This window comes from Megalobrama amblycephala, linkage group LG5 (assembly GCF_018812025.1).
Source record: "Megalobrama amblycephala isolate DHTTF-2021 linkage group LG5, ASM1881202v1, whole genome shotgun sequence".
Classification (NCBI taxonomy): Eukaryota; Metazoa; Chordata; class Actinopteri; order Cypriniformes; family Xenocyprididae; genus Megalobrama; species Megalobrama amblycephala.
Window position 1 is genome coordinate 6,358,498 of NC_063048.1, and position 22,722 is coordinate 6,381,219.

At 38.4% G+C, this 22,722-nt stretch overlaps 2 protein-coding genes across 4 annotated transcripts in view; both read right to left on the reverse strand.

The window, feature by feature from the left end:
- Positions 1–2,780: 2,780 nt before the first annotated feature.
- rab32b (RAB32b, member RAS oncogene family) lies at positions 2,781–10,072 on the reverse strand. The gene is made up of 3 exons (XM_048190494.1): positions 7,841–10,072; positions 6,916–7,193; positions 2,781–3,173 (listed from the first exon to the last, which is right to left on the reverse strand). Exons 1-3 carry the CDS (start codon positions 8,052–8,054, stop codon positions 3,033–3,035), a joined length of 633 nt encoding a protein of 210 aa, XP_048046451.1. The 5' UTR covers positions 8,055–10,072; the 3' UTR covers positions 2,781–3,032.
- Positions 10,073–10,215: 143 nt separating this feature from the next.
- grm1b (glutamate receptor, metabotropic 1b) overlaps positions 10,216–22,722 on the reverse strand; it is a 30,953-nt gene continuing 18,446 nt past the window's right edge. For 2 of the 3 annotated variants that reach the window (XM_048190496.1, XM_048190495.1), the window contains 4 exons: positions 21,348–21,516; positions 21,068–21,194; positions 17,230–18,160; positions 10,216–11,442 (listed from right to left, as the gene is read on the reverse strand). In XM_048190496.1, the coding sequence (XP_048046453.1) occupies positions 10,608–11,442; positions 17,230–18,160; positions 21,068–21,194; positions 21,348–21,516 (2,062 nt within the window). In that variant the 3' untranslated portion in view covers positions 10,216–10,607. The remainder of the gene's footprint in view (positions 11,443–17,229; positions 18,161–21,067; positions 21,195–21,347; positions 21,517–22,722) is intronic. The other variant, XM_048190497.1, reaches the window with a different exon arrangement.

Genomic DNA, 22,722 nt, shown 5'->3' on the forward strand with positions numbered 1-22,722 from the left:
ATGAGACCACCACAGTAATGAGTGAGACCAGAATGAGACCAGCACAGTGAGTGAGACACGAATGAGACCAGCACAGTAATAAGTGAGATCAGAATGAGACCAGCACAGTAATGAGTGGGACCAGAATGAGACCAGCACAGTAATGAGTGAGACCAGAATGAGACCAGCACAGTAATGTGTGAGATCAGAATGAGACCAGCACAGTAATGAGTGAGACATGAATGAGACCAGCACAGTAATGAGTGAGACCTGAATGAGACCAGCACAGTAATGAGTGAGACCTACATGAGACCAGCACAGCAATGAGTGAGACCTGAATGAGACCAGCACAGTAATGAGTGAGACCAGAATGAGACCAGCACAGTAATGTGTGAGATCAGAATGAGACCACCACAGTAATGAGTGAGACCTGAATGAGACCAGCACAGTAATGTGTGAGATCAGAATGAGACCAGCACAGTAATGAGTGAGACCAGATTGAGACCACCACAGTAATGACTGAGACCTGAATGAGACCAGCACAGTAATGTGTGAGATCAGAATGAGACCAGCACAGTAATGAGTGAGACCAGAATGAGACCACCACAGTAATGAGTAAGACCTGAATGAGACCAGCACAGTAATGAGTGAGACCTGAATGAGACCAGCACAGTAATGTTTGAGACCAGAATGAGACCAGCACAGTAATGAGTGAGACCTGAATGAGACCTGCACAGTAATGTTTGAGACCAGAATGAGACCAGCACAGTAATGAGTGAGACACGAATGAGACCATCACAGTAAAGCCCAAATTATACTTTGGCCGTCCGCGTTCCTTCACCGTCTGCATTATGTCCGCACACCCCGTCCACGTGCAGCCCAATTTTCGAGACCGCGTGGATGGTGCGCGTACAACAGCGCATGCGCAAGCAGGACAGAAGAGTCCACTAGGTTGCAATGCGCATAGTACTGAGCACAGTGTGCAGTCGTCTAAGAAGAGTGTGAAAAGAGCGATTCAAAAACAACAGCTCCGATCCTGCCCAGCAAATGTCCCAACTCAGTGCTGCCCTCTGATGTCTGGTAGAGTATAGAAAATTTTTTTACTGCGCATGTGTCGATCTCGGTCATCCATGCTCATCAGCAGTTGAGTATACTTTGAAAGGTGCGTGGACACGACTGTGCGCGACATGCATCCGGGTGCGGAAAGTGAAGTTTACCCGGGCCTTAATGAATGAGACACGAATGAGACCAGCACAGTAATGAGTGAGACACGAATGAAACCAGCACAGTAATAAGTGAGACCAGAATGAGACCAGCACAGTAATGAATGAGACACAAATGAATGACAGAGGATGGAAATTGGTAATTTTAGAAGAAAATCTATGTGCAGTAAATTGAAAACTGTGATTTCCAAGCCTGGAAATGTCTATAAATACACAGTCCTACAATGCCTGAAACATTGCCATGTATTTATAAACTTCTGGCAACCACAGCATTTTTCATTTTTAACCATAAATTAACACATTTAACCATATTTGACCATTTAATTAAAAGTGTATGTTTATTTTCAGAATTTGCACATTCGTTAACTAAAACTCTGGGAAAATACAATGACACAAGTTATTTATAATTTCCCTGCTCTCATTATCGAGCTAATTAATAAACAATCCACTTTGTACTAAATTTTTCAATGAGTCACAGCTCATCTTCATCAAAACACGGAACACAACAGTGCCTTCTAGTTTGCTCACAATACTCACATGGAAATCTGCCAGAAAATATAAAAAGCGCTACACCTGTGCAACCTGTCTGGCAAAGCTAACAGATGGGAAGCGCTTATGGCCTAGACGGGAACACTTCTCGTGCCTCTGGGGGAACACAATGCACACACAGTGCACCATCAGACCTGTACTACTAGATCCACGGCTGCGTACGAGCAAATAAATGCGTTGAAACCTACTCCTCCATCCACAGAATATAGAATCTGCTGGCAGCTGATGCATACAGTCAGTTCAGGCTGGAATGGAGGCTTGAACACAGTATTGTTTGCTCAATATAGTACAGATCTCTGGGGGGAGTATCAGAACGCCAGAGTTCTTAACATTCCCTCAAAAATGCACAGCAAAAATGGGTCATGCTCGGAACGGTTTCCTATTTCTGTGGTGTCAGCCATTGTGTATGGAAGCTGTGCATCATGCTGATGTGTTTGAGCGCTCTCTTGACCTGGATAATCGTTGTATGAGGGATATTTCACTTCCGTATTTTATATTTGATAATTCAATAAACTGGAAATAAAATAGGGCAGGGCATTGGGCTATATTAGAGTCTGTTTTATAACTTCTCTATTAAGATTGCAGAAATGTATGAAAATAATGCACTGAAATGTAAATTCTGACTTATTTGTCAAATAATTTAAAAAGAGCTTTAAGATCAGAGAGATTTATTAGAATGCCATCAGACTATATTTGGAGGCATTTACGCTTGACGGGAAATTCATTTTGTAGCAGAGAGGCTCTAAGCCCTGATGAAATATTTGAATTTTACCCTGTTAAAAAGTTACATTTATTTGTCATCTATATATATATATATATATATATATATATATATATATATATATATATATATATATATATTCTCTCAAACCTATTCTCTCTTATTGCTATTTTCCAAAGAAAACAAACTGACAGTTATATATGAAAAATATAGGCCATGTCCCTGTGCACAGTCTTTTCTGAAGAGAGAAAAATAATGACTCTGGCATCTTGACAGTGTTTCTGTTCACTTGATGAAATGTTTTATTCTGAAGTGTGTACAGAGGATTTCAGTTCCATGCTCATGTATGTAATAGCCAGTGAGCATGTAGTGGATTAGCAGTGGAAATGAGACACATTGCCACAGGGGTATTTATTAGATACTCACCATGGTACTTGGTCATGGCCCCAAAATTGTTTAAAAAGTATTAATCATTGACAATGAAATAAAATACATAAAACATACAAATTTCAAAGATATACTGTACAGAAAGAATGATATACAAGAGTTGGATTGTAAAATCAGCAGCAGGCAGAATTGATCTTTGTCTGCTGTTTCAAGTGTATCTGCATGTGCTGCTCTTCTTCTTTCACTGACTCCTCATTGGTCTGGAGAATGTGCTTCACAAGAAATTTAGCAGCTTCATCCAAATTGATATTCTCCTGAAACAAACACAGCAGACATAAAACACAAAACTCTTAAATCTTATTTTAAAGCTGGACAAGTAGTGACATTCCTGTACATTTTTGATCACATTTTATATTTTTCTTTATTCATTTTATAGGCGATATTATAAAAATAATATAGATAAAACATAATTTCTTATAAAACTTTAAAATTATATTGATACAAATAACAATTACATTTCTTTCACCAGTACTGCATTTATTTGATAAAAAAATACAGTAAAAACAGTAATATTGTGAAATATTACAATTTAAAATAACTTTTTTTTTAAATCTCTTATACAATGTCATTTATTCCTGTGATGTCAAAGCTAAAGTTTAAGCATCATTACTCCAGTCTTCAGTGTCACATGATCCTTCAGAAATCTGTCAGGTTTGATGTTGAAGGGAAGGATGAACGAGGACTCAATTGCACGAGAAATAGGCTTTTATTAATAATAAAATGAAACAAAAACAAACAAAAACTACCCCAAGGGGGAAAACAAGACTTGACTTAAGCCCGGGATACACTGCATGATTTTTGGCTGTCCCAGACGAAAGATTGCCATCGTGGCTCTTAATCGGTGGTCCTATGTCGTACAGTGAGAGAGGTTCAAAGATGGCTGTTTTCCTGTTCTTGAGACAGCGTCAGAAATTCAGCATGATCAACGCAGAGTGTGTTTGCTGCTACAACCTAGGTCTACTGACCATCCAATAAAAATGTGACATGAAATCATCGCGACATGGTGCTAAAATTTAAAACTGCTTACCTCAAGCTCTTTCCCCTTCTTCTTTCGCCGCTTCGTTTTTTCCCAGTGCACATAAAATCTACAACTGCCAAAGTGTGATTCAACATGGTTTTTTGTTAACCACTAGCGCATTCTGATGACGTTTTATTCTTCTATAGAAACTTGCATCGTAGCCTACGAGTCAACAGGTGTCGTCATCGTACAGTCTACATGCATGTCGTGCCCAAGTTTAGTAGATCCATGTTGCACAGTGTGATAAAGTAATGATCTTATAGGATTGCTAAAATCGTGCGATGTATCCCGGGCTTTAGACTTGGACTGGACTGGACTGGACTTGACAGGGAAGCAAACACGAGGTGACATTCAACAACGATCCAGCACAGGACTGCAAACAAGGAGAATAAATAGGAGAGCAAATAAGGCAGGTAATGAGGGAAGGCAGGTGGGGCAAATAATCAGGCAGGGTCAAGATAGGTGGGGTCAAGACAACAGACATGAGAGCACATGGCACAAGGAAACATGATAAGCCATGTGCTCACACCAAACATGACAAAAACACAAACACATGGCCAATGAAAACAAAACAGTGCCGGGATCCGAACACCACGCCCCGCACACAGGACAACTCACAAGGACAGAAGAGCATACTGCCCGAGCCCGCTAACAATTTTGGGCCCTATGAAAGAATATGAGGTTGGGGCCCCTACTGCACCCATTCCACACCAAACAAACAAGTCGACCTAGCTATCCAAAAACTTTGTCTGCAATTTAAAGGTGCCCAAGAACATGTTTTCAAAAGATGTAATATAAGTCTTAGGTGTCCCCTGAATGTGTCTGTGAAGTTTCAGCTCAAAATACCCCATAGTTTTTTTTTTTTTATTATTAATTTTTTTAACTGCCTATTTTTTAGGGCATCATTATAAACGTGCCGATTTATGCAGCGCGGCCCCTTTAAATCTCATGCTCTCCGCCCACGGAGCTTGTGCTTGCCTTAAACAACTATAAACAAAGTTCACACAGCTAATATAACCCTCAAAATTGATCTTTACAAAGTGTTCGTCATGCAACATGTCTAATCGCGTAAGTACAGTATTTAATTGGATGTTTAAATTTGATTCTGCTTGAGTTTGATAGTGCTCCGTGGCTAACTGCTAATGCTACACTGTTGGAGAGATTTATAAAGAATGAAGTTGTGTTTATGAATTATACAGACTGCAAGTGTTTAAAAATGAAAATAAAGACAGTCTTGTCTCCGTGAATACAGTAAGAAATGACGGTAACTTTAACCACATTTAACAGTACATTAGCAACATGCTAACGAAACATTTAGAAAGACAATTTACAAATATCACTAAAAATATCATGTTATCATGGATCATGTCAGTTATTATTGCTCCATCTGCCATTTTTCGCTATTGTCCTTGCTTGCTTACCTAGTCTGATGATTCAGCCGTGCACATCCAGACGTTATACTGGCTGCCCTTATCTAATGCCTTTCATAATGTTGGGAACATGGGCTGGCATATGCAAATATTGGGGGCGTACACCCCGACTGTTACGTAACAGTCGGTGTTATGTTGAATTCGCCTGTTCTTCAGAGGTCTTTTAAACAAATGAGATTTATATAAGGAGGAAACAAAGGAGTTTGAGACTCACTGTATGTCAATTTCCATATACTGAACTCTTGTTATTCAACTATGCCGAGGTAAATTAAATTTTTGAATCTAGGGCAAGTTTAATAATAATGACCTATTACGTTTGCTATTGCTTTTGAACACTAGGTATCAGTATTTAGTCAGAGACCTCCCATGGCTGTAGCTAGCACTATATTTATTATGCAAATGTAAATGTAATAGAAAAATACAGTACAGTAATCAAATATTCATATTCATACATTCTTAAACAAAACCAATTGTTTAGTCAAAAGGTCCATATTTTAAAGCTCTTTCTAACTTGTACTCGGCCTTAAAAGTAACATAGTTCTTGTAATAGTTAACTATAGCATTGGTTACAATAAGGATATAATTACAGGTAAGACCATTTTTTCTTTCTTTCTTTTTATAGCATTTGTCATGAAAAACACAGTTAGAAACTATAGCTACAACATGCCACAGTTCTTTAGTGAAAAATTATTACCTTAATATATTATAAATTCTACAACTCAAAATTTGCCACAATACATACAATAAAATTCTAGTAAATGTGGCCATCATGAGAAGTTTAAAAAGCTTGCAGGATGATGTTTTCCCCTCTTTTCATCAGTCATTTTAGTGGCTGTTTTAGATCATGTTCGACTTTCTCCGTAGCGTTTTAGAATCCAAATGGGTTGCACATTTTATCATCAGCATCGCATACTGCATATACTGCGTACCGGCCCACTTCGAGCACTGACTGTTACTACTAATAAAACCGATCTCTGGGGGCCCCAAAAGTGCGTGGGCCCTTAGAATCATCCTAACTTCCCCCCCTGGCCCGAGCCAACTCAGAACCGCAAGCCCAACATGACAAGATGAGACGAGACAATAGCAGTGTCAGAGCTCTGTCACAAAACCAAGACAGAAGTGACAGTACCCTGACAAAATCACTCTGCTGATGCTCAAGAAACATTCCTTATTATCAATGTAAAAAATGTTTTTGATGCTTAATATTTTTGTGGAATTCCATGATAAATTTTGTGTAATACCATCAAAACCATTGGAGTAAGATATAACAAAAATAAAAAAATAAATAAAAAATAGGGTACTTTTATACTTTATTATTTTATAAAAGTTAAAAAATGAAAATATATATCAAATTAAGTTTAATTAGCATTCCATAAAATAAAATATAATAAAAAAAATTGTTTTTAAAAAGTTGTAACAATGTAAACCATGTATAATAGTGTAAATTATGTAGGGTGAGGAGACTCTTGGGTGAATGTTGAAAAACCCAGCTTCTTATCCCAAATGTAGCCTAAATATAAAAATTAGTATGATAAAAAATCCAGTCACCTTCGCTGATGTCTGAAACCATCCAATAAAACCCTTCTCCTGGCAGATTTTCTCCAGAAGAGAGGCATTCCTCTGGCACACTTTAGTCTCATCACATTTGTTGGCCAGTAGAACAGCAGGAATTGGACGGCCATTTTTCAGCATTACTTGGCAATCAAGTTCATGTTTCCAGTTCAGAGCTCCATCCAATGTTGACCCGTTTGTCACGTCATACACAACAAATGCACCGCTGGATCCCTTGAAGTACACTCGGTTCAGTCCCCTCACACGCTCTTGACCTAATGAACAACAGCAAAAAACTATTTTTTATTTTAAAAAAAAGCAAATGATGATCCAAATTCTCCAGTTTCTTAGAAAAACAGAAAATGCATTTCGGATGTCATGTCATGACATGTATTTCTTGCCTGGTGCTTTATATTCAATAAATATGAATATGAAAATGAAACTGTCCCATGAAATGGTTAAGAATTACCCTTGATTGGGAACAATGGCACTAACAAACAACTCCTGCTCCTGATACCATTTTTTCTCATGATGCACATCAACATGATTAGTTTTATGGGTAACACTTTACAATAGGGTTTAATTAGTTAACATGAATTAAGAATTAACATCATACAGCATTTATTAATCTTAGTTTATTTCAACATTTACTCATACATTATTAAATCAAAAATTGTATTTGTTAACTAGTTAATGCTCTGTGAACTATCATGAACAAACAACGAGTGACTTTATCTTTATTAACTAATATTAACAAAGATTAATAAACACTGTAACAAATGTATTGCTAATACAATGTTAACAAATGAGACCATATTAAAGTGTTATACTGTTTTGTGCATTGATGATCTATTATGACAAATCAAATGTAAGATAATTGTATAAAAGTAATTTCATGTTTAAACAAGGTAATACGACTTACCTGCTATATCCCAAAGCTGCAATCTCACCCGTGTGTGACTGTCCCAATCCATCACCTTCATAGAAAAATCCACACCTATAGTCGTTTTCAACTCCTCGTAGAACTGATTTCTCACATATCGTCTAACAAAGCTGGTTTTCCCAACTTTATGGTCTCCAATCACTAAAATTTTAAATAAATGTTCAGTGAATCTTAATTCTGAGTCTCCTGACATTTTTCTTGTTATATCTCATCTGCAACAAATGACCTAGTTCAGATTTATTCTGCCGTTGAAATCCCTGTTTTGTTTCCAACTACCTAACACAGACAGTTTCCAGCATCAAAATGATAAAACAAAGAAGTTACATAAAAGGTATAAGAGGCCATTTTGAGTATTTCAAATGCAAGAAGCATGCATAAAGTGACAGTGAGACAGACGAGTGTTGTAACAGTTCTTTAACATTGTCATATGAAAGCAATAACTAGTCACATTTTGGGAAATTATTAACTAAACACCTACTTCAGCAACAACCCTGAGAGCTTATTTACAATATGTACAATATTTATCATAAACCCAATAAAACATGCTCAATAAAATGATACGGTATAAGCAATTTCTGACAAACATAGCAGAACTATATTAATCTGTAGAAACATGTAGTTTATCTACATCTAGGCTATATACGGTATGCGACAGGACAGCGATGATTCTTTTCAAAAATAGAATAGCACAAATGTTCCCTTAAAGCTAAAGTATTCTTTCAAGGCTATGCAATCTGACAAACTCGGAAACAAACACATAGAAAAAAGAAAACTTACAGCACAATCATTTTAGATCATTTCTAAAAAAGTTACAATACATTTCTCTATAATTGCTTAAAAAGTTCAAATTCTATAATAATTTAGTAACCATCATGTCATACAGGACTTAAATGGTCATAACAATAGGAGGATATAACTTTCTACAGGTATGCCCCACACCTATGAGGACTCATGATACATTCTGGTGAAACTGCCGTCGGTGGCCCTGTTGAGCAAGGGTTCTAGAATCTTCATTAACACATTGACTGTAAGAAGCATATAAGTGTTCGGAACTGATATGAAAACATTCGACCAACAGTTACTACATACAGGCATTGAAACTCAACAATCAATAATGTCTATTGGAAAGGTCTATGTAATAATACAAACTCTGACTTTAAGTTATGACCATTTAAATCCAAAGCTATATATATATACATACATACAATTACTTCATCACATTACAAAAATCACATAAATGGAAGAAAATTAATATATACACTTTCTATTGTACTTCAAACACAACTATACAAAAATTACATTAAAAATAACACAGCATGGAAAAATACAGTTGGTATTGACATTGGCACTTAAACATTATCCATTTATTGCTACATTGTACTTGTAGGCATTGGTTATCTACACTTAGTTTACAGCATACATACGCTGCATGATACGATGCTTTAACTAGACCTGTTTGATGATCATGTTTATTTAATTAATATAATCTCAGTTTTAAAATGTAGTTTATAAAAGTCATGTAGACTGATTGTATAAAACACATTAAATTGACACTCAGAAGAGTTGCTGCACATTTCTAAATCTTCAGTTTCTGCTATAATGGTTATTTCCTTCTAGTCCTTTAAATGATTTGATCTATAATTAAAAGCATAATCAGCGCAGAATATACAGCATTACAATGACTGGTGTTGGTTTCATGTCAACTACTGCTGCCGTACTAAAGCAAGTGATAGTGACAGAAATCAAAGGGCTTTTGCATGTTTGGGTTTCTGCTTTTACTCAATCCAGCACTGACATTAAGGTCCAAAATTAACTCTTTTTTTTTGTTGTTTTTGTGCCACATCTGCCAATTGTAGGTGAATTGAAAAAATGAACCTGCTATTAAACAGTATTTTGCTTTTTTTTTTTTTTTCCTTTAATTTCTGGGTTATTATTGTTAACTAAATCTAAAACCATAAAAAAACATTAACTGAAAATATAAAAAATGTAAACTTTATTTCAGCTGGCTGCCAAGGCAACATTTCTCATTTTCATTTAGTTCAACCTGAAGTATTAAATAACTAAAACAGAAATGAAAAGCAATAAAAACTAGGGTTACACTTTATTTTACAATGCTGTAGTTACATTGTAATTACTCAAATAAGTACTGACTACTATTAATTAAATACATGCACTTACTATAGAGTTACAGTTAGGTTTTTTGGGTTTGGTTTAGGGTTAGTTACTTGTAATTATGCATAATTTACTGTTATTACTATAGTAAGTACATGTAGTAACGTGTAACTAGGGCACTAAAATAAAGTGTTACCAAAACTATAGAGAAATGACAAAAACACAGAACAAAATTACTAAAACTTTAACTAAAATTAAAACTAAAAATAAAAATAAAAACTTATTCAAAATATTAATAAAACAATAATAGTGTACCATACTAAAATGATACTAAAATAACAAACACTGGCTCATTGAAAATAAATATATCGTACACAAGCTTCTCCATGTCTATGTGAAACTTTAAAATACATACTGGCAAATTGGCATTTAACACTTGTTAATTTTGGACCCTGCTCAACATACATCCACTTCCATATATGGAAGTCTATACAGTCTCTTTAAATGCTCTGCTATCAAACAAATACAATATTAAAGCTCTCCAGTGCAGGCGACTTAAAGTCACATCGTTGTACAAACTAGTAGCTATTATCTCACAAAGCTAGCTGACATGATCTTCTAAAATAAATGTGTTTCAAAGGGTCGACGAGCTTTGCTTATAGTCTCTGAGAATGACGGACGCGTACGTCAAACTCGGCGGCGTGCATAAGATGGACTCGGACACCGGGGAGTTGGCAATGGGGCTGCCCGAGCCGAGAGAATCACGAAACGGAGAAGGTGGCATCAGATCCAGAGAGTCCTCCATTGCCATTTTGATCTGCACCAACTCCTCCTCATCATGGATCTGTGCATTGTCATACATGTAGCCATGGAGAAGTCCAAACTGCTCATTTTCAACCTCCTCCAAAGGGGAGATGGGCTCGTCTGGGTAAGCACCCAGTTGCAATGGCAAAATTGGATGTGGATGCAATATTTGGGGTTGAAGCGGCAGCATCACCCTGTCGCCTGGCTCAGGCAGGCTTATGATCTCATCCAGATCGGGCATGTTTGAACTGAACTTGACCACCTCTTGCTGAAGGTGGTCTGCGATAACATGTTGGGGGAGAACACTGTTTTTTTGTGGCACGTGCTGCTCAGGGGTGTAAAAGGTCAGATCGGCGCCCACCTCCTTCATAGGCTTGCTGACAGGCGACTGCCTGAGAGCCATCAGAGGAGGGCTGCCCGAGGGATTGTATCTGATCGGGTCGCCCTCATCCTCCTCAGCAACATTGTACAGAGTCTTGGTGCTTAAATCGGAAAACTCCATGCCTGGGTTATTGTAGGTATTAGTTAGGGGTTTGATGACAGCCGTCTGATTGGATCCGGCTTCCTGCCTCTTCACATGTACAGACAGTCTGTGCCACATGTGATCCCCTTTCGGAGGATGTCTTGAACCTGGTTCAGACCATGACACAGACTTTCCATTAGAACTATGAACAAAATAAAGACGACTGTTATTTCACAGGAACCGAGAAAGGTGAACACAAGAACAACATTTCTCGTTCGTGTAAAAAAATTGTTTGAACAAGCAAAAAAATATGCTGAATATTATTGTTATTCAGACATCTAGTGTATCCTTAAAACATTTATGTTTACAGGTCAATAGAGGTGGGTGGTAATCTTATATGACCAAAATATAATCACATAACTGTTTACAGTGGGGTCCAAAAGTCTAAAACCAACTTAAAATGTGGTATTTTCCCACATAAACCTGGATAATGTGATTCTGTACAGACAGTCAGATTTTTTTTTTTTCCAGTGAATGCTCATTGGAACATGGAGAATATGATCATCAGGTTTTGTTCACATCAGCTCTAATCCCATTGTCATAAAGTAAAAGTAAAACTAAATACTAAGATTTTGAAAATTGTGTAAAATTCAATTAACTTTTCACTCAAAAGAATAAGTTCAATATATATATATATATATATATATATATATATATATATATATATATATATATATATATATATATATATAGAGCTGTCAAGCGATTAAAATTTTTAATCTAATTAATTACATAATTACATGTACAGATTAATTAATCTAATTAACTGCACATCAAATTTAGCTGAAAGATTACCCCCAAAAGATCATTTAAAGTCATTATTAATTTTGTTAAATGAGAAAAGCATCAAATAGACATTACAAAAAGTAGCTTTAGAAAGAAATATTTTATTTGATTCAACATAAATTTACACAAACTTTTAGGTTACAACGGCCATAATTTTTTTTCAGAAGCTGCATCTGAATTGGTATTTAGATATATTTACAGACCAAAAGTTTGGTTACCAACATGCTTCAAAATATCTTCTTTTATGTTCCGCAAAAGAAAATTCATTGAGGTTTGAAATGACACAAGGGAGAGTAAATGTAAATAAACAGAATTTTCATTTTTTGGCAAAGTATCCCCAAAACATGAAATTATAATGAAATGAAAAAACAAAACAAAACAAAAACAAACAACAAAAAAAACTAAACTAAAACTTTCAGTAGGTAGTGGTAAATGTCTAAATGAGTTATTGAGTCATTCATTCAGTTCATTCAAACGGCTGATTCGTTCAGGAATTAAGTAAATGGCTCTCTATATAAATGGGCCATTGAATCATTGAATCATCTGAATTATGTATATAACTACTGTTCCCAGAAGGAGGGAAACGAGGTATGACTATGGAATATCGCGCTCTTGCTTGATTTGCTAAAGACACATTCACCCCTGAAAGGCCAATGCCACATGACGATGTGGGCGGTGTTATCTGCCCACAGCATATAAATGCAGTCGCATGCCTCATTTCCTTTGTTCTTCAGGTTCTTTTGTACCTCGTTTCCCTCCTTTTGGGAACAGTAGTTATATACATAACTCAACGTTCCCATTCAGTCAGTTTACTCGGTACAACACATGACTATATGGGACATATATTTAAACCCCGCAAAGCCCATAATCTAAATAGACAAACACTCTCATGCCCTGATGATGCAGCGGAGCCAATGTTGCCTCTGTGTATTTCGTGAATATGTATGTCGCAATGGACAGCCTGAACAGCAGGACCCCTCGAAGGAGAACCCCAGGAATTTTCTGTGCCCTGTGTGGATTGTGATATGCAAAATATGCAAATCCACCAATGTATACCATTCCCGGGGATGCAGAGAGAATAGCATTTGAAGTACTGTAAGCATTTCGAACTCGTAATGTCCGATGTGCTTGGTCATCTGCCATAAATTGGGAGGAGGAAGTAACGACTATAAAACCCTTCCTCCATTTTCCCTTGTGGAACAACCTGAATTGCCTCTTTGCTGAGGAGAACACAAATTTCTTCCCTCAACACTGGGGAAGCCTCTTCCGACACTGTAGTCATAATTACTCTGCCGAAACAGGTGGGGGCGCGAAAGGAACTGCAGCTGATAGCCCCAATGAATCGTGCAAAGAACCCACGATGTTAGTACACATGCGCGGCACTGCTCGAGACAGTCATTACCTGGAGAACCCCCGTCTTTTTGTGAACGTTGCTGGATATTGCACATCACTGCATTTTCCTTCTCTGTTGGCACACGGCCCAATTGTGAAGTTAATGGTTTCAGTGCATTTTGATTGTTTTGGCAAATCATCACATAAGGCAAAAAGTTTTTTTATTGATAACGAACTTAAAGGTGAATCCGCTCTCTTGCAGGGTCCTTTTTGCATTGAGAGAAGAAAGCAGCTGCCTCTGGGCCGACATTCTTTCCCCATCTGCGAGCTAGGGAGCCGACTACCCCTTCTTTCCTGCAGAGAAATGTCTCCCTTTCTTTGGGGGCGGACCCTTCTTTCCCACCCCCACCTGTATGCGCCCGTCCGCGTTGCATGCAGTATGTAGTTGGCTGTGGATCGTACTTCCCCAATGAGCTTGTCACATGGCCTCCCCCTTGACTTGGCCTCATTTCCCCCAAGCAAATAGCCTGGTAAGTCTGCAGCAAGGGCATAGTTCTCAAATCTCTAACTGTGCTGGCCTGATCACTATAAATCCTGCTGAACTGTTCCCCCGCTCCTTCGAATTTGGTGAACTTATTCATCCCCGGCACTGGAGGAGGGGGAGACATGGGTTTTGGCCATGAAGTTGTAAGCTCCACCACACATTCTGGGTAAAGCGTTAGGCATGCTCTTACCACTGTTTGCACGGGAGACAAATAGAAACCGGCTGAAGCGCGAGCTTTTCTGAATCGGAGGAGGGGCAGGCCGCTCCACCGACAGCTTTCCTGACGCTCACTGATACAGCTCAATTAAAAGGATTTGCTGTGTTTGGACATTTTGTGTGAGAAAAGCTTATTAGCCCTTTGTTAGCGAAGCTAAACTTGTGCTAAAAAGTTTCTCTTTTCTGCCTTAGTTTTGACAAGAACCACCACGTGGCCTTTCCTTGGGGTGATAGTGTTCTAGCAGCATGGTGATAATGAATATGACTGCATTTAAATGCTATGGGCAGGTAACCCCATCCCCCCCACGTTGTCATGTGTTATTGGCCTTTCAGGTGTGAATAAAGGTGTCTTCAGCAAATGGCGCAAGAGCGCAATATCCCATAGTCATGTGTTGTACCAAGTGAACCCACTGAATGGGAACGCTGATTAATTCAGGAATTATGTAAATAGCTATTTTTATTAATGATTTTATTAATTTATTAACTCTTTTTTTCACTTAAAAAAAACATGAATTAATTCAAAACGAAACAGAACAACAGTTCTGCCCTGACTTTATAGGTAATATTTTCATTGACAATTAAATTAACACGTTAAACGCGACAGTCCTAATACACTGCGTTCCAAATTATTATGCAATTGACATATCAGTAAGATTTCAGTAGAATAAACATTCAGATTTTAGTTTTTCTAAGAAAATGTTTGTTTGTTTATTTATCCATGTCTTTTTAGATAACTGGTATCAATCTCAGATAAAATAATTTGCCAGGTCTATGGAAACCCTACTTAGAGGTTGTTCCACATTATTAAGCAAGTCACAGTTCTCATGCAATATGGGGAGGAAGAAAGATCTTTCTGAAGATGGAAATCATGAAATGGTGCAATGTTGTGCAAAAGGCATGAAAACAACTAATATTGTGTGAAAACTGAATGGAGATTATTGAATTATCATAAGATTTGTGAGTGATTTAGAGCACAGCAGAACTCGGTCAGATAAAGGCTTATTAATGAAAGTTCCTGTCAAAAAATTAATTGTATTAAAAGGGCAGCTATAAAAAAGCCAGTGTTGAGCAGCAAACAGGTATTTGAAGCTGCTGGTGTCTCAAGAAGCTCTCCATGCAGGCTGGCAGTTGTGCGTAAAGATGTATTTCAGCCACTACAAACCCAAGCTCACAAAGAGAAACATTTACAGTGGGTGTAGAAATACATTTTCAAACAGTTTTATTGCTGTGGTGTTTTTTTGCAGCATGGGATAGTGCATAGTGCATTGTTTTTCAGAAGGTACTATCCTCCTTTTTATACCATAGCTGAAAATGGCCAGTTATGAACTTCACATATCTTGCAAAAGTCATTTTAATACTTTCAGAGACCCTAAAGGGACCTTCCATCTCACTTCCCAATATTCCAGCCCAAATCATCACCCACTAGCTCCTTGTTGGAACGTGGTGGCCATTCACCAACCATCCAGAAATCCATCCATTTAGACCATCCATTGTAGTCAGCATTAGTCAGTGAATAAAACTATTTAAAAGTAAGTCTTCTTGTATGTCTACATCCACTGTAAATGTTTCTCTTTGTGAGGTTTGGTTTGGAGTTGCTGAAATGCATCCTTACGCACAACTGCCAGCCTGCATGGAGAGCTTCTTGAGACTCCAGAGACACCAGAAGATTCAATTTTTTTTTATAGCTGCCCTTTTAATACAATTAATTTTTTTACAAGAACTTTCATTAATAAGCCTTTATCTGACCGAGTTCTGCTGTGCTCTAAATCACTCACATATCTTATGATAATTCAATAATCTCCATTCAGTTTTCACACAATATTAGTTGTTTTCATGCCTTTTGCACAACATTGCACCATTTCATGCTTTTCATCTTCAGAAAGATCTTTCTTCCTCCCCATATTGCATGAGAACTGTGACTTGCTTAATAATGTGGAACAACCTCTAAGTAGGGTTTCCATAGACCTGGATAAATAAACAAACAAACATTTTCTTAGGAAAAACTAAAATCTGAATGTTTATTGTACTGAAATGTTACTGATATGTCACTTGCATAATAATTTGGAACGCGGTGTGTGTGTGTGTGTGTGTGTGTGTGTGTGTATATATATATATATATATATATATATATATATATATATATATATATATTCTTTTAATATTTAATATAAAATATTTAATATAATATAATATAATAAAATATTTAAATAGAAAATATTACATTAAAAATAGTTAAATAGCAGCATTTCTACTAGTGCTCTCAGACTTTTGGTCCCCACTTTATAACACAAAATACATTACAAATAATAGGAACTTCAGCTTATTTTATTATTACTTGACTCAGAACAAAAGACCTGATTATTCATAACAAATTAATTAGCCTGGCATCAGTGCACAAACAGCTTCGCATTATGGGAAATTTAAATTGAAAAAAAGACTGAAAACAGTAAAACAATTAGTTGCAACTCTAAATTCTGACCACATCTATTGCAAAACAGCAGATATACATAATATGATCTATATTAAATGCAACAATTTGCAACCGTAAACAACTAGGTGCAAAGGTCATCCACATCTTGCCTTGTTTGGGACACGTCCTGCTCAGTATTTTTCATTACTCATGTTTTGTTTTTTTTTACTCACTACTTTCATGTGTAGATACCATGAATATATCTACTGTGGAATAAAAATTATAGTGAAATCTCTTCCGGCTGAAACACTCCTTCCATTAACTGATATACACCATCAAACCGCCAGCAACTCAATAGTTAGTTGTAGAAGAATAATAAATCTTGCACTCTTGCACTACATCTAAAGCTACAGTCACACAGTCTCTCTCAGCCCTGCTGCTTAGACGCCCCTGGGTGCGCAGGTTTTAATTGTAGTTGACCTGCAAATCACAAGAAGTCTGAGAGAGCCGTTAATTGAGGAAGCTCCCGGAAATGGCATGATCCTCAGGTCTGGAGAGAAGCCGGAATTACAGGACTGGACCCATGGGCTCTAATGCAACAGGACTTAGAAAGACTGCGCTAATGTCGCTGAGTTACTTACTTGGCATTTCCAGATGTGTTCTTCTTACGTTTGAACATGTTTAGCAGGCTGTTGCTCCTGCAAGCAATTTTTCCATCGCCCACGTGCATACGCACCACATCGGAGGTAGTGAACGCGCTGCGTACGTTCCTCTCGGGCTTGGCGATGATTATGTACATTTTTGGCGTGAACATGCAGCCGAGAGCCACTGTCACACTGAGACTCACGGAGAAGGATGTGGTGATGATCTTGTAGTTGGAGCCGAAGTAAATCGGCACAAAGGCCAACCAGATAATACAGGTAGTGTACATGGTGAAGGCAATGTACTTGGCCTCGTTGAAGTTGGCAGGGACGTTGCGAGTTTTAAACGCATAATAGGTGCAGCTGAGAATGAGCAGGCCATTGTAGCCCAGTGGTGCCACCATGCCCAAATTACTGGTATTGCATATTAGAAACACTTCTCGAATACTGGGGTAGGACTTGATCGGCTCCGGAGGCTCCAAGATAATCAATGTGACCTCCAAAGTCAGTTGCACACTGATGAGGATGAACGCGATTACCACTTGCGCCCAGGCGCTCATGAAGCGCGGTTTGCGCGTGCATATCTTCTTCTTGCTGCCGGCCAGAATGCGAGCAATGCGGTTGGTCTTGGTCACGAGAGCCGAGTAGCACATGGAGGCAGAGAGGCCAACGAGGAGGCGCTGCAGGTAACATGAGGCTAGGGTGGGACGGGCGATGAGAGTGAAAGGGCAAATGTAACCCAGGAAGATGCCAGCCAGGATGATGTAGCAAAGTTCACGGCTGGAGGACTTGACGACTGGCGTGTCTCGGTACAGTATGAAGATGAAGGTGACAAAACTGGTCACTAGGATGCCCAGACATGAAAAGACCACAGCCGCAATGGATTCAGGATGACTCCACTCCAGATAGCGAAGGGGAAGTGGCTCACAGACTGAAGAAAGGAGACAAAATGATTATATCAATGTGAGACTATGAACGCAATGCATGAAATTATTATTAACAGCATTTGCTAAGGCAAGAATCACTATTATTATTGCTGTACTGTTGTAGTACTCGAGACCAATTTTTGAAGGTCTTGGTCTTGTTGAGGTATCGACCGCATTTGCACTCGGTCTTGTCTCGGTCACTGACTAAGAAGACTAGGGATTATATTTAAAGACCAGTCAAGACCACAACAGCAGGAATATCACTAAATTGCCTGTGCATTGTCTGATTTATTTGTTAACATGCTCTATATAGTGTCTTATTATTCTAACTGTATTTATTGATTAAATATAAGACATTTCTCAGGCAGTAATAGTGTATCTTTCAGATGAATTTGAGGAGTGCTGATCTGGTCTTGGTCTTGACTACAACACTATACTGTGTTATTAGCAGTGTGCAATTATTTTTTTAAGCATCAGACTTTCCATTTTGTCAGGTGTATAATAAAGAAAAAGAAAAATCCTACAGATTTACACTAAAGGGCGGAGCCGAGCCAAAAATACAGATCATAATATCATAGGAAACCCACTTTGGCAACCACTTTGAACACCATAGCAACACACAAAAAATTCTCAGAACACATTAGCAACATCAAAACAACATTTTGGCAACCAGCCACAAATTTTTGGAATGGTTTTGTTGATTTGAACCAGTTAGTAACCACCTAGCAATGCCATAGGCAACTACTCAGAATACCATAGCAACTGTATCACAACACAACACCAAAAACTACACAGATAATGGGACAGTACAGTAAGTAAACACTTTAAACACCCTAACAACTGCATAACAACACATAAAAAAATACTCAACGTCTTGGCATTCAGTCACAGAATTCTGGGATCAGTTCTGCTAATTTGCTAAAACACAAAAGTTGGAGCTTTTCCTAAAACTTGAGCCAGTAAGTAATCACTTAGCAACACCCTAGAAACCACGTAGCAGTGCACAAAAAAACACAAACACATACAGTAGCAACATCCTGGCAATTGCCCACCAAATTTTGAGATGAGTTCTGTTGATTTGGACGAGTAAGCAACTACATAACAATGCCCTAGCAACTAATTTAAACACCCTAGCAACTGCATAGCAATGCACCAAAACCTCAAAAAAAATTTTACAGCAAGTAACAATTCTGAACACCCTAGCAACCACATAGCAACACAAAAAATACTCTGAACACTTAAGCATCCACAAAGCAATGCATTGGCAACCAGAAACAAAATTTGGGATGGGTTCTGTTAATTTGGTTCAGCAAGTAACCACCTAGCAACCACTTTTAAAATCCTAGCAACTGCATAACACACTGAAATGCTTCTGAACACCTTTCTAAGCATATAGCAATACCCTGGCAAAATTTGGGGCTGGGTTCTTTTGACTTGGGCCAATATACAGTGCAGAACATACTCACAACACACCTGCAGAGCTTTTTCCCCATTTTACTGTGGACTCAAATGTCTATTATTCATAGGATGTGACACATTATGAATTTATACTTCCACCAATATGCAAACACTCTAAGAGGCCAACAGGGGCTTGAGATCAAAGCATTCATTGTTGAATATGAAATAAGAATGGCAAAAGCTTACACTTCGCATTGCTGCGTGTCTTTGTAGGACTGGCCATCTGAATGTGACCAGCTCGCTTATGCACCAAGTACTAAAGTAGGTTTCCAGCTCACCTAAAAATAAACAGCACCTCCACTAAGGGACCGGCCATAAGAAAGAACCAAGCCAAAGGAGACTTCAGAGACTGCAGCAGGAGAGAGGAAATGAATGCTTCCTCATAACCAACACCAGTTTTACGAAACACCCTTTTGCATAAGATAAAACTCAAGGAGAGCTTAAGGACACACCCATTTACATCTAACAGGATATGAATGACCTCTTAAAAGATAAATAAAATTCATATTTTTTAGCATTCCTGACCATTGGCGCACAAGTTTTTTCTTGAGCTATGGTGAATCTGTGCATTACGGCAGTAACATAGAATGGAACTATAGAGTGAACTAATGAAAAATAAATCACTAGGACACTCTAAGCTGCTGCATTGACATTGACCATCATAGTGTATGAAAATAGGCCAGAGAAGTAGGCAGTGAAGTAGGGCTGTCACAGGCGATAAGTTGTACGGCGCAAGCAATCTGTAAAAATGATAAATGGCCTTCAAGTGTCATGGGAAACCTTTTGAAAATAGGACAGTGAAGGACTTTTAAAGAGCCAAATCAGTTATAATGCAAGACTTGGAGAATGGTCTTCTGCATGGATGTTTGATGACGCATTTGTGATGCTTTGATTCAGACACATACTTTTTCTTTTGACTTCAAAGCTCAAAAACAATTCAAGTGTATTACCAAAACTCTGGGCAAAAGCACCATAGGTAAATCACTAATTACTGTATTTTGACATTTTCTAAAGAAAACAGATTGTGCTTATCCATGCAAAAGTCACCACAGTAAGTCTGATTGCTTAGAAAAAGAATATTACACCTCCCCTCAACAAGCCTGATAATAGGAGTTTTTCCTGTCTAGAACAAATGGCGACAGACATTGGTTTGTTTTAAGATGCAGACTAGCTTATACTGTATATTTTAATATTTAGCATCTCCATTGTTTCTCTAAGAGAGTCTCTAAGAGAAAAAGACCCCAGTAATCTCATATGTTTCTTCTACATCTTAAAAAGAGATCTCAACCTCAACAAGAAACCAAGATACCTAAGCTTGCAATCTGAGTCTTCAATACAACCTCAAACCCCTTCTACTTTGTCAACTATAGTCTCTATTTTTTTTACTTCTCCTGAGAAGTACATTCAACAAAATGACTATTGCAATAAAATGACGACTATTGCAAAGGAAGTACCTTGCAGTTCTTCGTCTGGCCACCATCCCAGCTCACAGGCTTTGCAGGTGAACTCATCCTGGACATATTCATTGTCCTTGCAGGCCGTACAGATCCAACAACAGCTCACCTCCCCTTTCCTGATCACCTGTGAGGACACATAACCGCACAATTCACACCAGTGCACTACAGTGTCTTTTTGTATTTGTGTTTTAAGGACAAGAGGATGCAAAATAAAATAAAGGCAACAATGCAAATTCCTTTTGCATAAGAGTTTTTGCTAATAAATATACAAACTTACCTTGATCTCTCCTTTGGAGCAGGGCTCACTGCAGACAGATCGAACCATCTCACTGCGGTTCATCTGGATCATATCATCATCAATACTCAGAATGCCTTCATGCCACGAGCCGACGTTTATATAGTCGTAGACTCCAGGCTCTACATACTGCAGGTTCATAATGTCATACCTTCAAGAAAGCGAGATAAAAACAGAAGATCTTTTACAGTCAATGCAAGCATAATTATTATTGTTGCTCATGGTTACATTTATGCATTTCATGCACTCAACCGATGGAAATTGCACTGCATTTAAGATATAAATTAAGTTAAAGTAAGAAAGTTTAAAGGAACACTCCACTTTTTTAAAAAATAGGCTCATTTTCCAACTTCAATGAGCTTAGCATAGTTCATTGAATCTGATGAGACCAAAAATGACCAAAGAGTTTTGATATTATTCCTATTTAAAACTTGACTCTTTTGTAGCTACATTTGTGAGAGATGCTGCGTAATATCATTGTGCCTGCCGCACCCATGGAACTTGATTATAATGCTGAAATGAGAATATAGTTCCTAGCCATATCAGCTTATAAAATCGCAACTTTTCATTTTTTGTCGGTCTTATGCTGCGTTCACACCAAACGCGAATAGAGCGTCAAATTCGCGTCTACCGCGTCTAGTTTGCCGCTTGAACATTTTGAATGCATTCGCGCGTCTAGAGCGAAATAGACGCGCGTAAAAAACAAGCGTTTGAAGCGAAATTGACGCGCGTCCGAGGCGAAATCCGCTTCTTGTGGGAGGGGCAAGTGCTAGGCGGTTGTCTGTTTGCAAGATGGCTGATGTTGATCGTGCGTTCATCGAGAGAACTACCGCTTTGTATTTGCTCTGGAGAGCAGAACAGCGGCGTAGGGGTCAGCGTCGCGGGAAGGCCGCGGGTCGATAAACGTGTACGTGACTCAAAAGTAAAATGTGTATTTACAACTTACCAGGTAGCCCAATCTCCTCACCGACACTCTTCCAAGCGAGGTCCTTTTTATTCCTGTCTGAAGTATGAACTTGTGTCATAAATCTCTGGGTGACTGCTCACTGATATCAGTCGTTCCTCCATTTTGAATGAGTGACTCCGGGCGGGCCTGCCGCCACAGCAGCAAGCAGGCTCCTGATTGGTTAACGCGGCGCGAATTTACGGCAAAGTTCAAATTTTTCAACTCGGGCGTCAGACGCGAATTCGCGTCAAACGCTAAATGCACAAAAAGCACCATTCGCGCGTAACGCGCGAAACGCTCAATTCGCGTCATTCGCGCGAACTAGACGCGCGAATGAGGCGAATTCGCGTCTTCCGCGCCGCGCTAAACGCCTCATTCGCGCCGCAAGACCTCCAGACGCGCGTAAACGCG

Excerpts from the sequence above, each read along its gene's own strand:
- rab32b (XM_048190494.1), bottom strand. The coding sequence starts at position 8,054 with ATGTCAGGAGACTCAGAATTAAGATTCACTGAACATTTATTTAAAATT. Across the intron at positions 7,194-7,840 it reads GCAGCTTTGGGATATAGCAG|GTCAAGAGCGTGTGAGGGGA; the intron begins GTAAGTCGTATT and ends GTTGTTCATTAG. Across the intron at positions 3,174-6,915 it reads GGTTTCAGACATCAGCGAAG|GAGAATATCAATTTGGATGA; the intron begins GTGACTGGATTT and ends TGTTTGTTTCAG.